Here is a 20509-nt window from a genome sequence, read left to right as displayed (position 1 = left end):
CGAGGTGCAGCTACGGGCGGTGATCTCAGATACAGGCCAGCACGTGCCCTCTGGCATATCGGCTCGACCGACGACACTCCTGCTTCAGCGCCTCGTTGATACGCTTGCCGATGCCTTCAAGCTGAGCACAGGCCCTATTCAACCATGAGATATATCCAGCCACCGACTCCTCGGGATTCCCGCGAGGTACTCGGCGTTCCCTACAGACTCCAGCCATCGCCATACAACAGCTCCTGAGGTACGAGTTAAACTACACCTCGCGACCTCGGAGTGCTTCCACAGCTTGGTCTTTTTTCACTTCCACCATGGTCCTCTCGAGTTCGGCCACCTCGAACTTCGTCCTCCAGTATTGGATCCGACGATCTCGGTCGGCCAACGCGCTCTCGAGGTCTGCTCAAACACGGAAATGACTAAGTCAAGTTGTTCTTCTCTCTCAAGAACACAGCAAATTAAGTCAATCCGAACAAAAGAGTGAAGGAAGTAAAGCCCAAGGTGCAAACCTAAAGACGTCATCGCCATGTTCGCCTCCGCGGACAGGCTCTGATCGACGTCATCCTGCGGCACGTACGGCTCAAGCGCTAGTGCCGGGATGACCACCGGCGTCTCAGGCTGCCCGCGCTGCTGGACATCCTCAATGTCGACATCTCTACAACGACAACAAGGTACTCGGAATCACATGCTAAGAAAACAAAGGAAAACAGCTGCATACATAAAAGAGGTCCGGGCCAATAGAAGTTTTTATAGTGTGTTGATTAAGGGGTACAAGGGAAACAGAATCCTACTCTTCAAAAAGGGGGAGAACAGACCTCCTGATCCAGAACCCTCTTGATGTCGAGGTCAGGGTATGCCAGCTTCACGCATGCGAGGACATGGCACGCCCCGGTGTAGATCCCGTTACACGTCTCCACGCCGATTCTGGCCGCATGCTTGGAGGGGATCTCCTCCATCGCCACAGCCAGGTCCGCGAGCGAGGACGTCAGCGAGAACTCGTCAGGGGTCGCCGGGATAGTGGTCGTCACGCCGCACTCCCCGACGAGTTGGTGTAGGCCGGTGTAAGACACCCGCAGCGAGCTGCGGATCTCCGACAAGTTCTCGAGCTCTGACATCCGGTGCTCGAGCCCTTGTCGCCGCCATTCATTACCAGCCACCAACTCCCTCATCTTCAGGAGGTCCTCGCGGGCCTCCGCCAGACCACGCGCCAGCTGCTCGGCGCTGTGGTTTGCCGACGACCCCGCCGCCCTGGCTTCCTTGATCTCGCGGCCCACGCGCGAGCACCAGCCTGGAGGATGCGCTTTATCTCGGCTTGGAGCTCCCCCTAGGTGAGGGCATCAACGGGCGGGCCCCGAGCGGGCACAAGGCCGCCGACGGGCCCACTCAGCGTCGCCTCCCAGTCCCTAGTCACGACCACGACATCTGTCGAGGCCGCCACAGGGGACATGCTGGAGGCCGCACCGGACCCGTCTTGCGTCGCCTTTGCCCGCGCCGCCCTGCGAATGATTTCCACGATTTTCATAAAGTCAGGCGGCCAAGGTTTTGCGAATTAAAGGACCTCAAAATCATCTACTTACTTTTTGCTGAGCGTCACCAGCCTTTGCCGTCGCTAAGGCGGGGGAGACGCGTCCGAGGCCTAAGTATGATAAGCATGGTGTGAGGTCAAGATCTTCCGACTACGTGTTAAAGGACAAGAGAGGCTTACCGATGGGTTAGGCGCCTTCCAGTGGGTCCCGGGCACGGAGGAGAACTTCCTCCCCTTCTTCGGAACGTTGCTGCCACTCGTCGTGGCAGCAGCAGCAACGTCGGACGCCTCTTTGGCGACGCCCTCTTTCAATGACGCCGCCGCCTGATGGTCCGCAAGCGGCCCGATGACATCCGTCAGAGGGAGAGCCTGCATACATGAAGTCACGACGCGATCCTAGGATGACAGAAATAAAGGAGTCATCAAGTATACTCACGTTGATCACAGCCTCGCATTCGGCCACCCCCTTCTGGCAAAGGGGGACGGGGATGTTGCTCGCTATCGTAGGGCTGCTGATCATCACTTTACCGACGCGGCGCTCCACGGTTTCGCTATTCAAACCTGTGAGATCGAGAACCAGAACTCAATAAGTCAGGAGGAACGTGCACATAAGAAATGAAATCTGAAACACGAGAAAAATACCCCGAGGAGAACCCGGGACGCGTCCTTTGGCCCAGAATAGTCAAAGGCCGGGTGGGCTCGAGCCTGGAGCAGTTGGATCCGCCTACCGATGAAGTCGGCAGCAACTTCATACCCCAACAACCCTCGTACTCAGAGGTCATCGATGATATCGATGAAAGACTGAAGGGAGGGAGTTAGGGCGGGTTTGGCGGTCCATTCCGGAATCTTGTCTGGTTGCTCCTCAGGGACAACAAAGACTGGATCCGAGTTTTCTATCTGAAGATAAAACCACCTCGCCCGCCATTTGCTACGAGAAGAGGGGCACTAGAAGGGGATGCCCGCCATCCCGAAGTCAGAATCCGACGCATCCAGATATCCTATTGGATTCCATCCAGCGCAACTCGTAGTAAAAACGAAAGAAATCAAGGAATGGCTCTACCCCAATGTAGGCCTCACAAAGATAAGAGAAGATACTGAGGAATGCGATGGAATTGGGGTTCAGATGGAGCAAGGAAAGGCCATAAAAATTCAATACGAGAAGAAGAAATTCGGAGGGCGGAGGAAGAAAACCGCAAGAAATATAATCCTCAACCGCAACCATGCGGCCCAGGAGGGGTTCAGGTTCAATACCTCCTGCTTCCCTCTCCATGGTCCCGCTACCAGGGAGGGCGCCGTCGTCCTGCAGCTTCTTCAAGGACGCGGTAGTGGAGGTAGACTTATCAAGATCCAACACCGCTAGAGATCGCCGGAGAACAAACTGAGATGAGCAAACTAGGGTTTTTTCTGTGGGAGCGGAGAAGACGAGGGGCGCTTGAAGGCTGGAGAGTTCTGCGGCAAACGAACTTCAAAATAGATCCCCAAAACTCCTTTAAATAAGCGCATTACCGACGGTGCGTAGTCCAAGGAAAGGAGAGAGATGGCCGCCGGAAATTTCTGGGTCCGTTACGCGCAGCAGTTTTCAGACTTCAATTTAAATTCACTCATGACCGTTGAACTTCGTACAATGTTATCGATAACTCTATGTCTCTAAGGGACCCCCGGGAGGTCCTAAGGCATCGAATCTCACCGCCAACACATCCACCTCAGCCTACAAAGTCGGAGCCCACAGGAGCCAAGTCATCGGGTGATCTAGTCGAACCAACTCGATTACGGTCTCGTCGGTATCATCGAGTTCCGCAACCTTTGTAATCTGTGGTTTCCATCATATAATCCCATATCTACTGGATTAGGGCTATTACCTATCAAGGGGCCTGAACCAGTATAATCTTGGTCTTCTGCTTGTTTGATGTCATACTACGTAGATCCTCATACCAGCGTACCCCGATACCCTCTATATCTGGTCTACGGGTATCCACCGTCGACATTCATGCTATCATCGGCTAGAACCAAAATATGTATGATCATCAATATGAGCGGATGCAACACTTAGAAATAGTAACATGATAACTCATCAGCTAAAACTTCGATGAAACATCGCATAAAAACTTATTAGCTTAATAGAAATAAACTTATTAGCAGCAATATGATAGATCAAACCTAACCGAGACACTATAAGATTGAAGATAATAAGAAAAACCTATTTAGCCGACAGATCTATATCGATAAATCTAAAACAACAATTTAATTAGAGAAATATCAACTTACTCAGAATATCGAACCTAACCATGAAAGTCCTAACCGTGGAAGATAGACTCGATATATCATATAGGCAAGACTTGCATTAACTTGAATAGAATATCGAACCTAACCGTGGAAGTTCTAGCCACGCTGATACAGGCGAACTAGATGGAACTTACCTCTTGCCGGAGTCAAACTTAACCGATGCAACCCCGCTCGAAACTAACAACTCGTCGGAATAAAAGGTGGCGATGCACCAAAAGTTGTATATTGATCAAGAGATAGTTTACAAAAACCCCGGGTGTACATATTTATACCCTTGGATTGATACAAGTCCTGATTGGACACGAGATAAGACTCCTAACAAGAAAACGAAAATAACTAATCTTGCCTATTTAAGATATATACTAAAAATATGAAACAGCCTTGTCACGGTCTTCACGATTCTTATTTGAATTCAGCTTGATCTGGATAAAGTTTCATCTACCAATCAATTTCCATCATTAACCGAATCCACTAGAGAATCATACCAAATTTTGGCATTAAAAAGGGGACAACTGTACCAGTTCGCCTACAGCGTTATGTTGGTACCCTCCCCCTCCCCCCCCCCCCAAACCTAACGGCATTAAGATTCTACATTTAGTGTGGAATAACACTCGTCATGCTCATGCAAGGAGTAGATAATAAATAATATAAAGACATCATTGTGACCTCTAGGTAGCACTCAGTGTTTACAGTGTGGTGGTATCAACGGGTACCGGATAAACTAGAGCGATTCATATTATGTGGATCAAACTAAACGATTAGACATGCAGGAAAATATACAAAATGAATTCTTCTTGAAAGGGGAGAATTGTTTCGATTTTAAAAAATAGTCAATTTTGTGCTTTTATTGCAAATATGGGGAGATTTTTCTTTTTTACTTTTTTTTATTTTTCAGTCTTTGTGCTTTTTTATTTTTCTTTTTTCTTTTCAAAAACACAAATTGCATTTTCAAAATATGGCCAATGTGTTCATCAAGGGGGCGGTTGTGAAATCAAGGTGGTAATTTAATCTATGTGATTAACAAACTGTCAAAGGTCAGTGTTTATTGAAAATACGGTGGATAGTGTTTTCGGTCGGTGAACAGTGCAATCGGCACTAGATGGCCAATCAGACCGAGCAGGTGCCACCGGTCATACCAGAGGTATGTGGGCGATCTGACCAGGTAGCTCGCCGGTCAGACCGGTAGACTATTGACGGTCGTTATAGACCAATTTTGACCTTCAATATAATCGGAATAATAGAGAACTAGCTATGCTTGCAATGCATATTTGTTTTAGAATAATCTATCTCCACTTGTACTTGGATTTTATTTGTTTGTAGAGATTAACACAAATAGAGGACAATCGATGGAAATTAACAGAACAATCAATCAAAATCCATCGAGAGGTAGACTTATGGTAGATAGGACTCTAAACCCATTAAAATAATATTAAAGGGCCCAATCACTACACAACTAGACCGAGGAATCAACGAGGAGCGCACTGACCAATTTCTAGGCCATTTGGGCCAGGCCAGGGTTCGGCCGAAACCCCCCCCCCCCCCCCCCCAAGCACCGTTGATCTCCCCCTTTGGCACGGATGTCCAGGATGCATTATCAATGAAGGTTGGAGGGCATTTCCGGCATTTCAAACCGTCGTAACCATCATTGAAAAGCTATATAGAAGGGTCACCTCACTCACTCCCTCACGCACTCCAAGAAGAAGATCATTGTTGGTATTTCTTACGACCACAGATAAATCCGCAAGTGCACGGAATACCGCTGTAGCACTTTACCTTCAGGTGACCCTAAAAGGATATCAAACTCATGGAACGTGTGTAATCTACCTAAGGCTAAGACTATCCAAGGACCACTATTGGTAGTCTAGCTAGGCTAAAGAGGACTTTCTATGTGTTTTAATTATCTAAAGTAAGTCGAAGGTAATTTCCTATCTATTGCTTCGGGCATCGACCCCTGCTAGTCTGCTAGCATGGTTCCAGCTATAGCTCTATGATGTACCCGAACGTGGAGGATTACTAGGACAGGGTTCAGGGCTGTCACCACCTGCCGTCTACCTCTGACAAATCCGTGGGATACATAACAAACAAAGGTAATCTCTAACCTAGACATCATGCCTAAGTTATTAATTACTACTCTAATACTTGTGCAGTAACTTCCTTGTTTATCCAGAGTCCTATTACTGGAGCACTTACTATGAATACTCAACAATGAACCCGCAAAGATAGAAATATATCTTACTTGAACTAAGTAATTAAATAACATAAGAAAGGATCCCGAATGCTTACTTTATAGAAAAAGTTTCTCCGAACCTTGAGCAGAGTGTACCGACAGCTCCACTACTCCTCCAGAATTCCTCCTAGAGAGCTACACTCATCGAGGTGGAATTCAGAGAGAGCGCCAAACTTTCGGGCACTCCTCCAGAGCTTCCCCTCACCCTCTACCTATTTCTAATGTATAAAATATACAATAGAGCCTCTTATAATTCAGCTCAAAGTTGAGTGTGGGTGTCTGGGTGAAGTGGGGGAGATGAGCTCTATTTATAGGTGGAGGTGCCTTGGGAGTGTGGAGATCCTCCATAGCATCCAAAGAGCATATTTCTTCTCCTCTTGTCAAGTGTCTAGCTGATGACAGTTTCCACCGGTGAAAACGGCCATAATCGTCATTGGGGAGTGGTTTGCTACCGAACTGGACTTGGGCCTGAGCTAGCGGCCTCTGTCAGGGTTCGGCCGAACTCATGGACATTGATTTTGAGGCTCTCAGTCCATTGGCATGGTGGTTAGGCCCATTTGAAGGTGTTTAATTGGGTTTTTGGGTCCAAAACTCCATAAGTTTGGATATGAGTTTGATTCTCCTCCTTCTTCATGTATATTTCCTTTCAACTTTGGTAGTCACCTGCATCCAAATATATACCAACACTAGTAGAAATGATTAGTAATAAACCCTACCACTAAGTTGAATATCATATTTTATTCCATTATATGCAGGTATTGACAGTCAGATATTATGATTTAAGGACCGTCAACAATCAAGCTCTCTTCAAAGTTTAGTTTAGTGTTCTAGTGCCAGTGGAGTAGAATTATAATAGTTTTCTTAGTCCTCGAGTATTCTTTGTTCAACTTTCTTTCCGGAGGTTATAAAGAATTTTGCAAATAAAATCTAAGTTTCTCAAATGGTACTCTCAGATCACTTAATGTGTATAATTCCTCACGAATGCATTATGTTGCCTCGTTTTCATCCTACGTATAAAAGGATCATATGTCGAGCTCAAGGTGGAAAAAAACATGAGGCAATACCTGTATCACACATATATTGCAAAATCAAAAAGAGGATCCATGGAGAACACAAATACCATGTGATCAAGATGTGCAACTGTGTGGCTATATGGTGGAAAGTGTTTGGTGGTAATCCTTGTCATAGACTCTCTTTTATTCCTAATCGGAGACATGACTATTCTTCTTCTATTTTTTGTCCCATGCTGCTCAAGAACAATCGTGCGCATACACTCCTTTTTCTTTTTTTTTTCTTTCTCATAATGCTTGAGAACATTTTCTATTTTCTATCTCCTCTTTTTTTTCCTCTTCTATCACAGTCATCTCTTTTGCAAACTACCATGTGAGACATTTTTTACTGACATAAATGGAGCATTTATTTGGTAGATGGAATGTTGCTAATCCCCAGTGTAGAGGCAAAACAACTATGGTGGGTGTATGACATTTTTTGCTAACCTCCAATGTAGAGGTCAAGCATATATGGTGGGTGCGCATGTGTGACCTTGATTAATAAAGTACGAAAACAATCTCACAAGGGTCACAACAATTTCAAAAAACTCAATGCAATAACATGTAGCATATTTGTAAAGGTTTTTTCATTGTACTCATCATATGGTTTTGGTAGGAATTTTTCATCATTGAGGAACTTACAAATTTTTCATTCTTTTGAAAATAAGGACTCCGGAGTTCAAGTATCGCTTGGAGAAATATCATAGAGTCTCTATTTCACCATCTCATATCCCGTAACAATTTAGACATAGATCATGCGTGTGCAACCCACAAGTTTCAAGTTCAAGACAAAGATTGTTATCCAACAAACTCAAAAACTTAAGCAAAGACTAAGTTATAAACTAAGCACTGGAGGAAACAAAATAGAGAAACTATTCATTATTTCAACTATTAGAACTAGAGCATTCTTAGGCTGAGTTCTTTCTCCCGCTTTCCCAACTCACATCTCTCGTTTTTCGCGCGTATGCTTTTCAAATTGATAAACGGTGCATTTTTTGCAAACATTCTTTATACGAATGTTGCTTTAAAAAATCAAATTAATTCAGTTTTGAAAAAAAATTGCTAATACTTAATTAATCACGCACTAATGCACCGTTTCGTTTTTTGTGTGGTAGAGATGGTTCCCAACCCGAAGGAGCAAACACAGCCTTACTGAATATGGAAAGCACATATTTTTGGTATTTTTAACTTTTGCAAATTTTTATAGGTTTTTCTTTTTAAATGCAATGCATTGAAATATATATCCAAATTACCTTAGTGTGGGGATCCTCCTCCAAGCTAGGGATTGAATCCCTTTGACTGGAAAGGCCAACATGTTAGCCTGACTTTTCTGTACGGTGGCGCTGATGTTCACCGACTGGCCATCGGTATGCTGCTGCCATGTGTGGGTCTCATGGACATGCTGTTCGGTGGGTTCTGCTTCTGGTCGGTTCAGAGATCAAGCTGTATCAGAGCTAATAGTACAGCTCACTTCTTACTATTAGCTTATTTTAAAGTCAACATATATAATATATTAGCTATAAGGTTGGCTATAATTTTTTTCTCTTCTTTCTATCTCTTTCTTATACATTTAATGTAATTGTTTTGAAGTTTATGATAAGCTCCAACACTCTTAATTTTTCACTATCTCTCCTCCATCTAAATTTATAGTAGGCTTATAGCTCACTATTATACTCGCTCTCAGCTGTTGGGTGATGTCCGCAAACCCTCGATTCAAGGTCATGATAACCTCTACCTGAGAAAGAGCAGCATGCACCAAACGACGGGGGTATTCCATTATAGTTAGAGGAGTGGTCTGCACTGGTAATGTTGTCCTAGCGTCTGCTAGGCTGCTCCCGGTGGCCACGACTCGCGCTTTGCTAAGGAGAGCCTCCTTCTTTATATGTTTGCGGTGGTTGGTCCCAAACGGTTGTGTGCACAGCTACTGCGGCTGCTGCTACGACTGCTTATCACACCTTAATTTTTATTTCGGTGATTTATAAATTATTTATAGAATTTATATTGAAGTGTACATTAATTTGCATTAATTTGCTTGTAAAGTAAAACTTCCTAAACAAAACGTGGCTGGATTTAATTTTTATTACATTCTCCGAGGTTAATTACACTCTAGAATTTGCTCGGATTTTTCATAGCTCAATTCCTAATTTTTAAAATACAATCATCAATAAAGCAAATATTTAAAAGGAAAAGTAACTAAGAGCATGCTAAGATTGTAGCCAAAATAAATCTTACCAAATTTTGGTAGGATTTCTTATATATTTTCCAAATTTAACAATAAATAAAACATAGACTTTGCCAAAAAATAGTATGGTTGAAAATGACATCAATCTGAACAGTCCCTAAAAATATCCACCGAAGCTTTGGGCCATTTTTGGTCATCTTCTTTTGTAATAAGTTCACTATAGGTCCCTCAATTTGTTGTCGAGTATGAAATCCGTCCCTAACCGTAATCCTATATCGATAGAGTTTATTCCCACTTAGTGTATTTAATATGATTTTCCTGCAATGTGGTTGTTCCACGTCACCTTGATTGCTTTTGAACTGTTGATTTGAACTTGTATGGTAGGATTAGATCGTTTTTATTGGTCTGCTGCTGGAAAATGAACCATGGTCGAGGCCCACCAGGCGAAGCATCGAAATACTTACCTAGTAGTCACCGATCAGGTTCCGATTTTCCTGGTTTTTTGAAATTTTTTTAGTCTCTTCCATTGCTTGCCGCGTGTCCTGCTGATTTTTTTTTACAGTTTTCCACTGATTTGGTGACCGGTTGATTTCCTATTGGGGTGACGTATCCGGTGTATGTTACTGGTGGCCAACTTTCTTCACATGGTGCCCACGTACGTGTCGGTGATTTTTTCCATTTTATTTTACGTTGTGTTTTACTTAGCCGGTAACGGCCGGTTATATCTAACGTGCCCCTTCCTGATTCGTTATTTCTTACAGTACACGCAGTATTATGTTCTTGTCGTTTGTTTTAGCTTGTGAGCTAAGGATTGTTTCTCTCTCCTTATCTTCTTACAGTCCATGCATGGCAAGCTACAATGTTGCACACATCTAGCTAGCTGCTTCTGCTTGCCTCGTGCCGACATGCGCGTGCTGCGTGCTCTCATGCTGCTCATGTGTGTTGTCATGTGTTCTCTTCTTTCCAATGTTTATGCTCCTCCTTGCTCCTTAAGTATGTGGTATTTTTTCTCTCACTTTATTGGCTCTTTCTTTTGCTATTTAAGTCCGACCATCTCGTTGTTTTCCCATACATTCTTCACATCAATATATATTCTTTCTTTATTTCTTCAGTGCTACTTGAGTTGTTTCCTGTGTGTTGTCATACCTTTTTCCGCTGCCATGCATATTTCTTGTTTGGTTGGTGTCTTATGTTTTGTTGTGTTCGATAGGTGTACGTGAGAAATGCGATGGCGGGATACTGGAGTAATGTGAGTGTGCGACCCGGACAGTGAAGGGGACGGACCGTAGGTGTGGTATGAGGCGACGTTGGCGTACCGGGTGCAGTCACAGGGGTGACGATCGAGGAACCAGCCACCCGGACATCATCATGGTTTCCTTCTACGTACGTACTCGACATGGGGTCCGTCCACCCACACCATACTGCCCATGCCTACCTTCTACGGTGAGCGTCACGCCTACCTTGCCCCCTGCAGCATCGATATCGTTAAGGTTGATGTGCAGAACATCATTGAGACATTCGGTGTCGGGCATGGACGCATGGCCGTGCCGCTGTGTTCATTTCAGCCCACTCTCTTGTTTTTCGCGCGTACGCTTTTCAAACTGTTAAACGGTACATTTTTTGCAAAAAATTTCTATATGAAAGTTGCTTAAAAATTCAAATTAATCTATTTTTGAAAAAAAAATTACTTAATACTTAATTAATCATGTGCTAATGGACCACTCTGTTTTTCGTGTGGGAGAGGGTTCCTAACCCCAGTAACCGAACATAGCCATATTGCAGGCAGCTTCGCCAAGCATGAGCGGATGTGTGCTATGCTGCCATAGCACCAACGAGGTTCCTACGACCACATTTGAGGATTTAAATGAAGCACATTCTGTAAGGCTCGGAAATCAATAGAAGAATAGAGGGTGTGTTTAGTTCACGTCAAAATTGAAAGTTTGGTTGAAATTGGAACGATGTGATAGAAAAGTTGGAAGTTTATGTGTGTAGAAAAGTTTTGATATGATGGAAAAGTTGAAAGTTTGAAGAAAAAAAATTAGAACTAAACAAGGCCAGAACAAGGTAGTAGGTGCGTGAGTCGGGTCACATGCGAGGAGGAGCAGGGACGTGAAGCGTGAGTGGCAGGAAGAGATGGCGCTGGTGTCGAGGTCTCCAACGGTATTACTCGAACGAGCAGTTGGGGCCCTGGGAGCTGCGGGGTAATTGCCGCGAAAATAGTGCTTTTCCTTGTGTTATTGCCGTGGGGTTATTGGATTTGGATTTTGGAGTTAGTCTTTAGTATTTTCAAATTTCCTAATTGTATCTAATTATCTCTATGGTTGGGATTGTTTTCTCTGCAGAAGGACAAAATAGTGTGCTAGCGTCATAGTTGAGCACTAAACCTTAACTTCACACTGATACTTTTTGCTCAATTGTTGTATGTCATTTTATACAAATGTTTAGGATATATATATATTTGGCATTTAGTAGAGAACTTTGCGAGTTAAGCGAATTTTGCTATTTGATTTACACATGTTAATCCTTTCTGTCTTGATGTGTGGAGCTACTGCACAAGAAATAGCCTACAGATGTTTCTCTGTCATTTATGTTTTGTCTATTAATATACTTAGTTTTGGATGTTGGATGAATTACTCTTTTCTTGAATATCGGGATATTACTATTTTTTGTCCCCGTGTTCAAATGCTAAGTGCAGATATCAACTTTGATATATATTTGCTCGGTATTATTTACACTTGTGTGTGACGTTCCTTGGGCAATAATATTATTGGTTTAATTTTCTTTATGTATTGCGTAAGAAGGTTTCGTATATAGACGCAGGGGTTCTTCTAAAAATAGCACTGGATACACACACATTCTAGCATTCAGTCTAAGTGCCTTCTCCAACACAAAAATATGAAATTGTAGTCGTAGCGCACATAATCCTGCTCAAGTTGCCGCGTATGCGACCATGTGTAATATTTAACAGATATTGAGCCACCGTATAAAAAGAAAAACGGTGCACGACAGCTACCGCGCGGCGTTACGCCGTGCTTACCTGTCTAGTATGTCCAGTGCATGTGCGTTTCGGGACCGCCTATCCATCACTCGGGTCTAGATTTTTTCTTCCCTTGGATTTGTATCTAACGGACTACAAAATAAAATAACTAATACAAATTTATTTACACAACATTTTTATCAAAATTACAGTGCATTTACATGTCATATCAACTAAATTTACATATGTAATTTTAGTTATATAGGATTGTAATTTTATATTTGAAATAAAATAACTAATACAAATTTACTTACACAATATTTTTATCAAAATTACAGTGCACTTACATGTCATATCAACTAAATTTACATGTATAATTTTAGTTTCAATTGTCTTAATTTTTCAATGGTTAAAGAAATCGATTTTTACGGAGAAAATCGAGAAAACAACTCACCGGGAAGGAGATTTATTTTGCGAGAGCTCTCACTCTCTCCGGAGCGAACGAGAAAAGAAAGGGAGAGAGAGAACGAGAAAAGAAAGCGCAGGCGAGAGAGCGAGAAAACGGCTAGGACGACACGAGCTCGGACCAGATCGGCCCACGTGGCTCCCCACGCGAAATCCACCACCAATCTAGCGCACCATCCGACGGCCAGAAAAACGTCAAATTTTCGATGAGAAATCACGCGACAAACGTTTAGCAAAATCGGTGCGTTTCTGTGTCTTCCGATCAAGGGGGGAGGCTAATGGGTGATCGATCGCAACCCCCTATACTCCTCCCTCTTCTCCTCCTTCCTCCTCCCCTTCTTCTCTTTCTACTACAGTACACCACACAAAATTTTTAAAAAAACAAAAGTTAGAAAAATTTATGTATAGATATACTATATATAAAAAATTTGAATTCAAATTAAAATTTGAATCGGGTATGTAAACTTTTGACTTATAAACTTTGGGTTTATAAACTTTAGGTGTATAAACTTTAGATGTATAGAAATACTATATATAGAAAATATTTGAATTCAAATTCAAATTTGAATCAGATGTAATTCAAATTCAAATTTGAATCGGGTATGTAAACTTTTGACTTATAAACTTTGAATCTATAAACTTTAGGTGTATAAACTTTAGATGTATAGAAATACTATATATAGAAAATATTTAAATTCAAATTCAAATTTGAATCAGATATAATTCAAATTCAAATTTGAAACGGGTATATAAACTTTTGACTTATAAACTTTAGATCTATAAACTTTAGGTGTATAAACTTTAGATTTACAGAAATACTATATATAAAAAAATATTTGAATTCAAATTCAAATTTAAATCGGATATATAAACTTTTGACTTATAAACTTTTGGTCTCTAAACTTTAGATGTGTAAACTTGAGATGTATAAACTTTAGGTGTAAAAATTTACTAAAATAGAAAAGTAATGCGGTACCAAAAAAGAAAACCAGGTGAAGGGAGGGGATCGATCGCTGCCCCATCCCCAGAGCGATCGATCGCAGAACAGCATTTCCGAGATCCAAGCACCTCATCTTCGGAAACCATTGACCTAGCTCGCCCCACTATAAATTCTTCATTGACATGGTTTACTTTTCCACTTCTCCAGTTCTTGCTTTGCCTCTTCCGATCAACTGTCCATGTTCTTTTTATTTGCTTTCTTAAACTGCCACGTGTTATATTCCCAATCTTTGTTTCTTTTGGGATTATGTTTCCCCATTATTGCATCATATATCATGTAAAATTATGCTAATTATACTCTTCTCATATTAATATTATAATATAGCTTTGTCATCATATATTTTCTCCCACACTACTTAAAAAAAACGATTTTTCCCTGAGGTCGAAAAGGGTTTTCGCGGCAGATCTCCCGCCCATCTGCACCCATGTCAGAAAAATTCCGATTTTTTCGTGCGAAACTAGTATTCACAGAATAAGTCGTGGGCGGACACGACAAAATGAAGCCACCAAAAATAGAAGCGGAGCTGGGTAGAATGCTCTCACAAAATAAACTAGATGAATGGAGCTAGGATTAGGCAGTTTCACAACTCCACTCCATACCCAACTTTTGAAGCTAAATTTAGGAGTTGTAGCTCTACCAAACATGCACTAAATTATTATATTTTGGGACAGAGAGAGTATATTATATATGGCATGAAAGATACTTTCCTTACATTGAATTTAGCTACAGGAGTTGGGTCTGAAGTGGAGTTGTGTAGCAGCCTAAACCCAGCTCCATTCATCTAGTTTATTTTGTGAGAGAACTCTACCCAACTCCGCTTCTATTTTTGGTGGAGTTGAAACTATTTGACATGGAGCTAGAACTGTGCTAAACTAGCCCTCAACACGAAAATCACCATTTAATTAGTGGAATAAGTTCATATGAGGTCCCTTAACTGTCAACAAATCCGACATGTCATTCTCACCCCTCTTCTTCCTCCTCTCTCCCCAACTCCCATGTATTCATCTCTCTCCCATCTCCTTTGTCCTCTCTCCAAGCGTGAGTGAGGAGGGGTGGTGCACAGCGACTGCCATCTAAAATGAGACCACCGGTTTTAACAGTTGAGGGACCCGTTGTATCTGGTTTTCCGGTTAAAGGACGAAAATCGGATTCGTTGATAAGTTAAGAGACCTCAGATAAACTTATTCCTTAATTAGTCACATAGCTCCGCTGGCCCATAAAGGAAAAGGCCCAAGGCTCATTCAAAGCTCCTACCCAACCCAAGTCACCTCGCCTTTCCCCTCTCAAAAAAGGGAAAAAGGTCGCCTCGCCTCACCTCCTTCCACGGCTCCACCGCCGCTGCCGCGACGGCGACCATGGCGGAGGCGGCAACGCGAGGGCTGCCGCCGGTGAGCCCCGGCCTCCCGCTCCCGGAGGAGCTCGTGGTCTGGGAGATCCTGGTACGCCTACCCCCCAAGCCCCTCCTCCGCTGCCGCTTGGTCTGCCGCGCATGGCGCCGCCTCACATCCACCCGCGACTTCCTCCTCGCCCACCACCGCCACCAGCCCTCCCTCCCCCTCATCGCCGCCTGCGACTACGCCGATATTATGTACCTCATCGACGTCCTCACCCTCACCCTCGGCCGCCGCAGGGGCGCCGCCGCGCGGCTCCATCCGGTCGCCCGGTACGCCAGCACCGCCGACTACCTGGATTCGTCCTGCGATGGACTCCTTCTCATCTCCCGGAACACCGGCCCCCCGCAATACTCCATCTGTAACCCGACCACGCGCCAATTCGGTGACCTCCCGCTGATCTCCGGATTCATGTTCTTGGGGTTGTACCAGCACAGCCCCACCGGCGACTACCGGATTCTGCTCTACCGAGCTGAGAAGGTGGTGTTGGAAGATCTGATTCCTGGGCATGTCGAGAGAGATGCCAGCTACGTCTACACATTGGGCTCCAACGACATGCCCAGGCGCATCGGTTGGGCAGAGCCAGAGGTGTCCATGTTAGCCGGCCACAGCAGACGCTGCAGACCTGCCCAGCTTCATGGCAGCCTGCTGCATTGGTACCATAGCATCAAACATATGATTCTGGTGTTCGATACCACGGCCGAGTCATTCCGGTGGATGCGCGCGCCCATTGACAAGACGGAGAATGAATTGAACCGGGAACTCTGGGCAGATGTGCTTGAGATGGATTCTACACTTGGCTTGTACTGCTGTAATCATGACAAGACGATTGTAAATATCTGGGCTCTGCAGGATTACGAGCAAGAGGTCTGGTCCATCAAGTACCAGGTTGAATTGCCGGTTACATGTATCAGGGGGGAACTTGACGTGGGTGATTCTTGGAGTGTGATGGTTTCGTCCGAGGATGGGGATGAGGTTGTGGTTGTGCTGGTTGATTGCGGACAATCGGTGCTTTGCTTTGATACTGACGGCAAGCTGTTGGCGCGTCTCGAACATGATGGTAATGACATCATGGTTACTCGTATGAAGCTTAAACAAAGCCTTGTTCCACATGCATTCTTTCCGTTGCTAAAAAGTTATGTCGTGAATGATTTGCCTTTCATCTGATGTCTGCTAAATGAAGTTTGAGCACACAAACTTATTATTTTCTGAATTGTGCTTTTATGTATGAAAACTTCTTAGCTGAACTTATTGTAGATGAATGTGCAACCAGGATACAATAATTGTATTTGGCCACATGAATAGTTGGTTCATTGTGACTTATAATGCAAAACCTACTACGTCTTGATTGAATTACAAATACGACATGTCGATAGTCTTTTGGTCCAAGGTGGAAACAACTCTCACTGATTAATGATGAACAATACTGCTCACATGGTTTTATCTAAAAAAAAATGAAACTTACTTGGTGTTGCACTATAAACATTAACCTGGTTTTTTGCTTGTATTTTCCTGAACCGGGATGTTGTGCACATTTGATTTGCTATGTTTTTTACACTCAAGGGAGTGCTCTAATGCTCTAAAAACTCTTAATGAAATGGTTACGGTAGAGCCCAGTGTTCAATGAAATGAACAGTTCGCGGTAGTTACTGACAGAGTCCATTGCATTCTGCAATTGTTGGGCATGTTTGTCTTCTTCCAGGAAGTTATATTGTTTAGTGATTTTTATAATTAGTTGGAAACAATAGTTGATATCTTGAAAAAATTGAACTGTTAAATGGTTGAAGCACGCATTCACAGCAGGGCTGTTTACATTTGGCGCAGTAAAGCAGTCATGCCAGCACCTGCAATTTCAACTACCGTCATTCTTATCCAAAAGTTTTCCTTTCAATTTCTTTACTTCCATGGATCCTACCAAAAAAGGATTCGCCTGGCAAAGAGGTTCTGTGCCATCGAAGCTAGTGTTTGCAAGCATTTATTAATCTATCTCCAGGAATGTTGGCATATGTTCATCAATACTATCAAATATGTTTACTAAATCAATTAAGCCATTAAGGTCTTCATCGGAGAAAAAATGCATTTGAGAATATAAGATGAATGTGTAACTGTTGAGTTTGAGCTGCTATTAGCGACGGAAGTGGTGGTGATGATGGTGGTCATCATGGAATAGGGAGAACAAGCAGCTGAAGAATGAACAAATTCATTGGTCACCTTGTCCATGGCTTCACATATAGCTTCAAGGATTAGATAAGCAAGTAAGTACGGAACATATTCAACTTGATAAGTACTTTTCCAGTTTGCTATGCTTGAATTCTTGTTTTGACATCTCTCAGCTGCACGCACGGTTGCTTTAATCTCCTGCATAAGAGCATACTGCACAAGCTGTACTGTAGCATTTTTGTTTAGTCTATCTGTCGCATCATCCCTCTGGTAGTAATACTGATATCCTGCATAGGGGCAGGCAGACTCTGTCAAATGAGGCTTCCATCCTGATTGTCTAAGGAGCAGACATGGGCTGGTTTCTAGTTATGTTTCATACATGTAAAAGTACTGCAATTTAGCTAAGTGGGCATGGTTAAGTCTCAAAGAAACAATCTGAATAGGCAAAAGAAGGTACTATTGTCGTCTGAAACTTCCCCCAACGGGTGTTTTGTCATAGCTAGTAATATTCATATTCTATTAATTTTTAATTGGAAATCACAATGGTATACTGTTGTTTCATGATGTGATCGCTGTTGCCATTTTGTTTACTGCATTGTTATACATAAAATTCAGCTATTCAAAGTTTCGTGCATATATAGTAACTCATAATTTCAATTAGATTATGTTTAATAATGCAAGATGGATGTTTAATTGTTGAGGTTGAGCTGCTTGGTGGACTAGCCATCATGGAAAGAGGGATTGAATCAACAAATTCAGTGTTCCATGGCTTCAGATGTAGCTTCATGGATTCGGTAATCAAATAAGTCAACATCTTCAGCTTGATAAGTAGTTTGCCAGTCTTCCATGCTTGAATTCTTGTTTCGACATCTCTCAGCTGCACGGTTGCACCTGCACCTAAGGTTGCTTTGATCTCCTGCACAAGAGCATACTGGCATAGCTCACTCGGCCTCCAGAATTGTTACGTGTTCCTTGGAATAAATTCAATTTCACGCTCGCAGACCTAGTGATGGTGACATGGTGTTGCCGAAATCTTAGTAACCTAATCATGTGGTGCTTGAATTTTTAGAGCTGTGCATCAGCTTGTACTGTACTGTTGATAACTTGAATTTGTGAATTCTTAACTGTAACCATGGTCGTGTACGTGGTGACTGAATTTGTGAATGTTTTTGCCCTGTATCTTGATGTACTGGAGGTAGAGAGCAGAGGCCAACTTTTCATTTTGAAGCAAAACAACGAGTCATTTTTCTGCTGTGAGCTGTGGCCGCATGTTTTTGGAAGCACAGCTGTTGAGTAAAAAAAAACTTGATCCACCCCTTTTCCCCTTTTCCTCTCTCGATCCACTCGAATCAAGGGTAAACCTAGGCACCTAGCTCCCACGCCACCATTCCCCCACATCTCGAACCCATTTCATCATCTGAGGAGGGTTGTGCCGGATTTTCATGAGGGATTTGGCGGCGGGATGGAGAACATTGGCGAGTAGTGGAAGAAAGTGGCCGAGGGAGAGCATCGGTGGGAGGGGTGGGATCTGGAAGGGGACAAAATCCGGTGATTCAAGGGATTTCGTCTCGGCGGTGAAGGCAGCACGAGGAGAGCTGATGGGAGAGAAACTCATGCCGAATAGGTGGCAACCATGTCGCCCACCATACCAAGGCAATGACTATTGAGGTGCAGCAGAAGCAAAATAGAGGGGGTTGCTCAAGCACATCAAGAGAAGCTAATGCAGGGGCACATATAGGCTGCGGATTCATAAACAAACGAATCCGCAGCAGTGGCATCCTGATCGGAGTCGCAAGCGGAGACCCAGAGATCGGGCAAAGCAAGTCTAGAAGGAAAAGAGCAGGCGACAGATGAGCTGACTCAACTGGTAAAATCGCAAGCTGATCTCAAAGGTTTTTGCAGTAGGTGTAAGATTCATGGTCATACAATTAGAGATTGCAATGTTCAAGTTTCTTTGTGTCATATGTGGGAGGGACAATCATCGTACTTTAGAATGCTATTTGGAGAGTAAGAAATTTGTGGGTTGTGCAGCAAATGGGTTGGGTTACATTCTCATCCAAAACGCAAGGGCGGTTGTGAGTAAAGAGCATGCCAATCCAACGGGGATAGTGTCAATCCTTTTTGGTGGTGTACTAGTAGCGAAACAAGTGGAAGAGGGGTTTAGGCTGTGTTCTTCCCCCACTTTTCCTAACTCACTTCTCTCGTTTTTTGCACGCATGCTTTTCAAACCGCTAAACATTGTGTTTTTTACAAAAAATTTCAATACGAAAGTTGTTTTAAAAAATCATATTAATCCAATTTTCAAAAAAAACAATACTTAATTAATCATGCAATAATATATGCTTCGTTTTGCGTGCCGGGAGACAACCCCTCCTCTCGAACACAGCCTTAATATGCAATTCAAATCGAATTGGAATTGGAAAGCCAAAGCACAATCCAATGGGACTTCCTATCAAAGGGAACCTAGGTGCACTAGCAGATTTTGAGGATTTTAAGCTTAAAGGAGCTGAAATGAGAATTTTTTTTATCAAGAAATGGACTCAAGGGGCTGCTGCTGCCGGCAAATTACACATTGTGCGGGTGGATGTGCATGATTGGTCTGCCTTGAAATGAAGAATCATTTGGCATTTTATGAAGTTGGGTCATGTTTGGGGCTGTACAAGATATTGAATATTGAGGGACTGTTTGTCACAACTCCAAATATGGTGAGGATCAAAGTGGGCGTTATGAACCCCATTGCTCTACCCTTAATATTTGTTTTGACTACCCCTGAAATGCTTATGTATGAAGTCACATTTGAGTTAAAAAAATGGTTCAATAGTAAAGTACAGGGAAAAGGCAAAAGGAGGATGATGATAAGGAGATGTATGAAGTCACATTTCAGTTAGAAGAAATTTTAGAAATGAAATTGAAATTTTAAGGTGATTGAAATTTAATGCCTTGAACGTAAGAAATTGTCTCTGATGTTCAAGATGAAAATGAACGTTTAATGAGTCGTGGCTCTACCGGCCCAAAAAAGAGAGAGTTCGATCCATAGGAAAAAAAAACCAGTACGAAAAAATAGCACAAGGAATTTTTCACTTTGACTAGAAGCACATGTCATCGATTTTCCTTCAATATATAGCACTTCCGTTAACTCAAAATTAGTTATTACAGGATAAATTTTTCTACTTTAATCTAACACCGTTAGCTCAAAATGTGATGAAAGTGTTATGTATAGTAGGAAAACCGATGATATGTGCTTCCAATCGAAGTGAGA

At 42.9% G+C, this 20509-nt stretch overlaps 1 protein-coding gene and 1 long non-coding RNA gene across 2 annotated transcripts; both read left to right on the top strand.

Annotated features, from left to right (window-relative positions):
* Nucleotides 1-14970: 14970 nt before the first annotated feature.
* On the top strand, nucleotides 14971-16479 carry LOC4335126 (F-box protein CPR1). Its single transcript, XM_015778384.3, has one exon. The coding sequence runs from the start codon at nucleotides 15055-15057 to the stop codon at nucleotides 16255-16257; it is 1203 nt and encodes a 400-aa protein (XP_015633870.1). The 5' UTR covers nucleotides 14971-15054; the 3' UTR covers nucleotides 16258-16479.
* An 864-nt stretch (nucleotides 16480-17343) lies between these two features.
* Nucleotides 17344-18453, top strand: LOC136356278 (uncharacterized). Its single transcript, XR_010740978.1, has 2 exons — nucleotides 17344-18044; nucleotides 18128-18453. It is a non-coding gene; the product is annotated as an uncharacterized lncRNA (long non-coding RNA).
* The last annotated feature ends 2056 nt before the right edge of the window (nucleotides 18454-20509 follow it).

This window comes from Oryza sativa, chromosome 4, assembly GCF_034140825.1.
Source record: "Oryza sativa Japonica Group chromosome 4, ASM3414082v1".
Taxonomy (NCBI): domain Eukaryota; kingdom Viridiplantae; phylum Streptophyta; class Magnoliopsida; order Poales; family Poaceae; genus Oryza; species Oryza sativa.
This window is presented reverse-complemented; position numbering and strand designations above follow the sequence as displayed.